This window comes from Lathyrus oleraceus, chromosome 6, assembly GCF_024323335.1.
Source record: "Lathyrus oleraceus cultivar Zhongwan6 chromosome 6, CAAS_Psat_ZW6_1.0, whole genome shotgun sequence".
Classification (NCBI taxonomy): domain Eukaryota; kingdom Viridiplantae; phylum Streptophyta; class Magnoliopsida; order Fabales; family Fabaceae; genus Lathyrus; species Lathyrus oleraceus.
In genome coordinates this window covers 126223447-126231278 of record NC_066584.1, presented here as the reverse complement: position 1 = coordinate 126231278, position 7832 = coordinate 126223447, and the positions used below count along the sequence as shown (strand labels likewise).

Genomic DNA, 7832 nt, shown 5'->3' with positions numbered 1-7832 from the left:
TTTCAAATGGATAAGGTATAACACTTGACCTCTAGATATTTATACAAGTGTTCAAAACATGTCTCATTCATACCATAATCATTGAAATTATTTTTATGCATCAAAGAAATCATAACACTACATTCTTTAAACAATTTTTCAAATTTGGGGCAAAGTAATCGATTATCCTTTTTGAGGTAACCGATTACTCTGTGTAAAATTCAAATATTTTTTAACGCTGGAAACAAGTAATCGATTATCCTTTTTGAGGTAACCGATTACTCTGGAAAAATTTCAAATATTTTTTTGCACGTTGGATGCAAGTAAACAATTACCCATATTAAGGTAATCGATTACCACTGATCCAGAGGCAAAAATCAAATGCATCTCTTCATGGAAACTTTTCTTTTTTCTTTACCATGAACCATGGCATCCTTTGGATAATTGCATTCATTTGAGGAGGTGTTTAGACAATATATATACATCATTTTTCCAGATTTCAAACTCATCTCCTTGAAAATTTTCAAATCAATTACACACATTCTTTCAAACAAATTTAAGTGTTCTTCCAAATTTTCTTAAGAGTGAAACCTTGCATAAACTTTCATTTTCAGCATCATAGTTTCATTCCATACAAAGAACACTTGTATAATTTTTGTGAGATTTAAGTGTTACAAAGGAGAAGATCAATTGATAAATTGATATACTTAAAATTTCCAACTATTTCATCTTCTACAAAATATTCAGAATTGTATTTCTTGATTACAACTTATTTTTAGGATTGTTAAGAATATGTTTGTAAGGTGTTATCCTTAGTATCCGGTGTGTGGATACAAGAGGTCCTTTTGTGATAAATTGAGTCTTGATTGGACTTTAAACATTGTAAATCCAAGAGGATTGTTCTTGGTGTGTTAGAATTAGATAGCAAGGCAATAAGGTGTCTTGTCTAGGAATCTAACATTATAGTGAAATTCTCTTTCGTGTTGAAAGAGGAGTGGAGTACTCTCAATCTGTGAGGGGAACCACTATACATCATGGTGTTCTTTACTTTCCGCACTTTACCTCTTTTCATCACATAAGCATCTCAAGAAAGTAAAAGTCATAAACTGTTAAAAATCCAGAAAATCGTTTAAGTGCCTCATTCACCCCCCTCTAAGGCACTCCTTAAACTTACAAGTTTTCAGATTGAAAATTATCAAGTTTTCCTATAGAATGAGAGGGTTTCAATTGGGGGGAAAAGTTGGCGTGCAAGGTATGCTTGAAATAATCTCAGAGGCCATGTACTTATAGCATTTGGGATTGATAATTGCACACTTGAAAATTTGCTAAATTTGGCAATGTGATGCACAAGCTTGCATGGGTGTGTATAAGCCCATGAAGCAATCCATTTTGATCCAATTGCAATTGCACTGAAGTTCAAATGATGCTTGATTGGCAAGGCAATGTGAAATGGAGTTTTGGACATTTGATTTCCTCCAATGGTGCAGCTCTGTTAATGCCATGTGCAACCCTAGCAAACTTCATCCAAAATGCATGAACTTGGGTTCTTTGGAAAGCTTGGATCAAGGGAAACAAGTTTGATGTTGAACACTTTTTCATTTGGAGCTTGGATCATGGTGAATTTGAAGGTTGAAGTTTGGAAATTTCAACATGTTGAAAAAATTTCTAAGTGTCAAGCCATATATCTCAATATTCCACCTTGCTTAACTTTTTATGGGAGCTTCAAATGAGAAACGTGTCTTTATCAAAGTTGTATCTATTTCAAATACCTTCAAAATGGTCACCAATTTCATGTCATTTTGATTTAGAATGATAGAGTTGTGCATTTTTGAAGTTGAGGAAAATCACTTGTTCAATGGTATAAGTCAAAAATGACCTATAATGTATCCTCATATCACATGCTCATAAAAGTTGAATTAGCTCTCACTCCAAACATAAAATTTGAAGTAGACATCTTGAATTTGATTTTACAACTTGGAAATATTTCATCTCATAAAAATTGAGCAAGTTATGGCCTTGGGAAGTTGACTTTCAAATTAGGGTTTAGACAAAATGACCTATAATGTTTCAACATAGAAAATGATTTTCCAAGAAAAAATAGCTCTAGGTCTCGACATGAAATTCATTTGTAATGTCATTTAGAGTAACTTTTATCTTGGAATCCTTTTCATATGGTGAAAAGTGTAGGAGATAGGGTCTAGGGAGACCCAGTTTTGATCAGATGAATTCATCTGGCCAACCACCATCAACCAACTTGCTAACCTTTAATTCTCTTGACTTTCTTGGCTCATGGTAGATCATATATGCATAAGATGATGAATTTTGAAGTCCCCCTTGAGAAATTTGATCAATTGGTGAGATGGCTTGTTGGAGTAGTTACCCAAGATACCCAATCAAACTAGGGTTTCCAAGGCAAATCACCTCTAAACTCTTGAAGAAAACTTGATCAATATAACATGTAGGAATCAATGGAACTCATATATGATGCTTATAACCATTCTTGGATCAAATTCATGGTTATGCTCTTTGTCATGAGGGCCTCAAACCCTAGATATGAACCTGATAAATCAATGTGATCATGCCCTACCTACAAAAGAGTTAGGCAAATGTAAAGACATATTTTTGGTATTTTGGGTTAGTAAAATGACAATATACAAGTATGATACAATCACATGGTGCTTGGTGATCCCTCCCAAAACAAACCCAGTGAGAGAAGGGTAAGGAGGATGACAAGGTATGATCCCAATGCTAGTGCTTATGATGAAATTGCATGAGGGATATTAGGGTTAAATTGGGGTCTTACAGGAACCCATCGACTTAACTTATATGAACAGTGGTTTCAGGGTATTTTGATCATGTCCCTTATTTCGAGATCCCCCTGATTATTTAGGTTGGTTGGAAAAAATAGAGAAAAATAAATCCCAAGTCTGGAAAAAATGGGCATTTTCGACTTAATACAAATGTCGAAAGTAGGACCTGGTTATTGCCAGACTATGATAGTTTCTTCTTTGTACTTTTGGGATAGTACTCATCACACTTTTCACCTTCCCTGTGGTATGATAACGCCTACACTATTCGACATCGCTGCCATCACATGGCTTAATCCTATGGGTGAAACCTATTATCCATATTTCTTATTCAAAGACACCATTGGCTTCGACACTTCTAGGGCCGCCTTCACCACGCATATTGCTTATTACCATAACAAAGATATTGATGAATTCTCTGACACTGAGCATATTGGCTTTCTTGCTTTGTGGTTGTCTCGTTGCATTTTCTGTTCGAAGTCTCTCCAAGTAGCCAAGAAATTTCCCACATTGGAAAATCAACTTCACATTGGGCGCAATGTATGCCTCAGTGAAATGATTTTAGAACATTCGAACAAAGGGAAATTTGATACTCTCTGGCCCCTTCTGGTTACTGCAGTTATGGTTGAATGCTAGTTTTGAAGCATGTCTCCCAACCCACAACCCCATTGATGTGGATGTTGCAGAAGTGGAAAATATGAGAGTCGAAGGAACGTGCTTAGCAATGTTAACTCCAATCGATGAAGGTAGAAACCTTCAACAAAGCTTCACTAATTACGTGATGATGTTTTCTAAGCGCTACAACTTCACCCCAACCATGGCTCCCTTTGCCTTTAGAACCTGTGGTCCGGAGTGGTTTACAAGCAAATTTTCCACTCCATCGAAAGATAAAGAAGCTGAATCAGTTGCTATTTGGGAATCAGTTGCCTTCAAACCTTATTTTCTCTGCACTCACGAATTCGACTTGTGGTGGCGTGATTACTATGAAACATAATTTTTTAATGTTCATGCATTTCATCTTCATCTTACCAAAGCTTTTACTTTTGTGCAGGATAAGGTTAAAAAAGGTATTTCGACTCACAACAAAGAAATCCAAGCATTCCAAAAGTACTTTAAAACTGCTTATAGACCTGATGATCTTTGTCGAACCATCCGCGAAGCAGCAGTCACTCTAAAGGAGAAATTTACGAAAAGAATGGAATTTTTAAAATTACCTTCGTACGTTAAACCTGAGCAACGATATCGAACCAATTTTAATTTGTATCCTCCTAAATTTCCTCGACTGCCAAGTGCTGATTTTGGTATGGCTTTTCGCCCTCCATTTCCATATTGGTTCGTCTGTGGGGACTTTATAAAAATTCTTCAACAAGAATCTCAGAAAAAAGTTAAATGGGTGGTTTCGACTAATCACAACTTGGTCTGTTTCAAAGGGCACCTTCATATTGGCATAGAAGACGTTCATATAGAATTTGAAATCTATGAAGGTGTGGAATGGGAGGTTTTTAGACTCACTCCTTCTTTTGGTCCTTACTTCTTTATTTTTCAATAATTTGATTCTTTTTTCAGCTGTAAGAGTTCCACCCAAGAAAACTGCCCCTACAACAAAAAGATCCACTGAAGCAAGAGAGGAAGATACCAGCAAAGCAACAACAACAAAGGTATGTGCATTCCATATATTGACACCTTCGATTTAGGCATCACTTTATTTTTGCTAAATATTTAAACTCCTTTTTCCTTTAGGCCATCCGAAAGCCACTGTTAACCCCCAAGAAAAGAAAGCAAAAAGAAATTAAGCTCAAAGCCGATGAATCTGATGACGAAAACTTGTCTCCGGATGCCTCTAAACCCACCAAACACAAGAGTAAAAAACAACTAAAGCTTCAATGTGCCCCTGTCCATCCGAAAACAAAACCCAGTGTGTCGAAGAGATCTCCTGCCCGAAAAACACTTGGGGTTGAATCTTAACCTAAGTCGAAGAAGAGGCCATAACAAATGGAGAGTGATAACTTTATCCCTGGGGCTGAAGATCCTAAGGTGAAACATATCACCCTTACTTTTGAATAATTAACTACATTCTCCTTTCGCCTTCGACTTACCCAATCTTCGCCTTATTTTCAGGCTACCGTAGGAAATCTCCAACATTTATCTGTCATACCGATCATCATTGCAATTCAGCCTGAAAGCAGTGGTGCTCCCACTTATCATCCCACAACTCCTCCTAATTCCGACAAAGGGTCTATGGGCGAAGTGAACAATCCCACTGCAGAAAGACAGGAAAACTCCCCACCAAACATCATCACCCAACACTTCCACGCTAGTGGCTATGAACCCGAGGATGAGTAAAATGAAGATGCCCTAGTGGAAAAAGATGCAGAAATGCAAGACCTGGGGAAATTCTTGAAGACGAACTCGTCAGAGAAAAGTCCCAGCAATTCGACAATGTCATGAGGTCCAACCATAAGCTAATCTAGTAGCAAAATGCTCCATAAACTTAAGGAGAAAGCCTTCGACATTGACTTAATCCAAATTTTAGAGAATGACACCTCTGCTCCCTTTAGGATCAAAGATCTCTTAAAACAAATCGATGTTGTGCATGTCACCTCAAAAATTGCAGATTTGGTAAAGGATTTAGGGTTTCTGGTCGATTGTGTTGTTGCTGACCTTGGTCGAATAAGGTAAGCTTCTAACAAAATTCAGAGCAAATCAGAGACTCAGACTGTAGAATGGGAAGCAGCCTCTGAATCCATTGCCAAAAGCGCTGAGTTGGAAAAAACTTATGAGAAGAATAATAAGGAAATTGAAGCATGTGACAAGAATATAAGATCTTGGGAGCAACGAATCAAAGAGTTGTAAACCAAGATTGTCATGGCTAAGGAGCGCAAAGAGGGACTCCTAAACTTGGACGAAGATGTGTTGGCGAAAGAAGTGCAAATCGGCCCGCAACATGTGGAAAGGCCCAAAAACTGGGGGGAGGAGATTGACACTCTTACTGCTTACAAATCTGGTAGGGAACGTCGCTTACATCTTCAAAAGTCGAAGTACCAAAAAATGAAAGAATCTCTCCCCTTTTAGATGAGTCGACTTTACTCGAAGTGTTTGTCTTAGTTTAATTCTCTTGTGGTGATTTTTAAAGCCCTTCGTGGCTCTTTATGTAATGACTTGGCTATTTTGGCAATCTAGTTGACATCAATTTTACCATTATGGCTGTGACTTTTTTTTACATAAATTATTCTTTCGCTATTTTTACCCTTTAAAGTGCAGGCTTATATTTCTTCAAATACTTCCCATTTATTTCCAAGAATCTTTGATCTTCAACTAACTCTTCAATTTCATATGTGTCGTTTGAAAAAACTTGAGTGACTGGAAAAGGGCCTTCCCATTTAGGGGACCATTTTCCAAATGCTCTATCTTTCCGATCCATGGGTAAAATCACTTTCCACACTAAATATCCAGTCAAAAATAATTTAACTTTGACCCTTTTGTTATAAGACTTTTCTACTCTCTTTTTATGCCTTTTTAATAATTCTAAGGCACTTAATCTTTCTTCATCTAAATAGACTAATTCATCCAACATCATGTTCCAATAAGACTCAGATGGAATTTCATGGTGCCTCTGAATTCTTGTTGATTGCAAGTAGATTTCGATTGGCAAAACAGTGTCATGACCATATGTTAACCGGAAAGGCGTAGTATTTATAGCCTCTTTAGGGGAGGTTCGACATGCCCATAAAATTTGGTCTAGTTTCTTATGCCAATTTCTTGGTTTTTTCCCCACATGGTTTTTAATTATCCCAATTACCACCTTATTTCCTACTTCGACCTGACCATTAGCCTGAGTGTAATAGGGTGTGGAAGTTAGTAATTTTAACCCCATTTCTTTAGCAAACTCCTAGACTTTTCGACCATTAAAAACTAATCCTTGATCCGTTGTAATAGTTTATGGTATTCCAAACCTATAGATAATATGCTTCTGAATAAATTCGATCATGGCTCTTGGTCGACATTCGTCAACGGTATAACTTCAATCCACTTTGTGAAATAATCTATACTCACTAGAATGTATCTTTGACTTTTAGATGATGCTGGTCGAATTTCTCCAACTAGGTCCAACGCCCAACCTCTAAAAGGCTAAGGTTTCACAATAGAGTGAAGTTCGCTTGCAGGGACATGTTGTATACCTGCATGCACTTGGCACTCTTGACACCCTTTAGTGAATTCCATACAATCCTTAAGCATGGTAGGCCAATACATTCCTTGTCGAAATAATAGCCATTTCATCTTATGACCCACTTGATGTGCCCCACATGCCCCACTATGGACACTAGAGACGGCTATGTATGCCTCGGATTCGCTAAGTCATTTGAGTAAGACTCCTTGAGGTGTCTTTTTGAACAATTCGTTTCCCATAAGAACATAGCTTAAAGCTCAATACCTGGATTTTCGTTTAGCATATGCTATTGGATTTTCTAAATATTCAATTACTGGCTTTCTCCAATCTTCGTCTGCCAAACATTCCATTGCAAGAATCTCGAAATTCTCTTCGTCAGCATATCCTAGCTTTGTTTTCTTCAAATCTGATAGGGGAGAGTATAGTTGAAACTACTTTTTCTCTGACCTCGATCACATCTTGTAATTTCTCTTTCGAAATTTTATATCCAGAGGCAATCTGAGCTAAGTCATTGGCCTCTTGATTCTAAAGTCGAGGTATATGTCGAATGTTTACCACCTCAAAATTACGTAAGAGTCTACTAGCAATCACAAAGTACATGATCATATTTTCTTTAACACATTTGTACTCCTTTGTGATTTGTTTTATTACTAATTCTGAGTCTTCCATTATTTCGACACGAGTTGCCCATAATTCCAACAAGATCTCAAGGTCGGCTATCAGAGCCTCATATTCATCCTCATTGTTCGAACAAAGGCCTTCGACCTTATACTTGAATTTTGTTGGAATTTTTCTAGGAGAAATAATTAGTATCCCCACACCCGTTCCATCTTTATGAGTAGAAACATCGAAGTACAACTTCCAAGGCTCAAACTCCA

General features: G+C 37.2%; 1 protein-coding gene across 1 annotated transcript; it reads right to left on the bottom strand.

Moving 5' to 3' along the window:
* Positions 1–6036: 6036 nt before the first annotated feature.
* On the bottom strand, positions 6037–6660 carry LOC127094375 (uncharacterized). Its single transcript, XM_051033216.1, has one exon. The coding sequence runs from the start codon at positions 6658–6660 to the stop codon at positions 6037–6039; it is 624 nt and encodes a 207-aa protein (XP_050889173.1).
* Positions 6661–7832: the final 1172 nt, after the last annotated feature.

Excerpts from the sequence above, each read along its gene's own strand:
- LOC127094375 (XM_051033216.1), bottom strand. The coding sequence starts at position 6,660 with ATGGGGTTAAAATTACTAACTTCCACACCCTATTACACTCAGGCTAAT.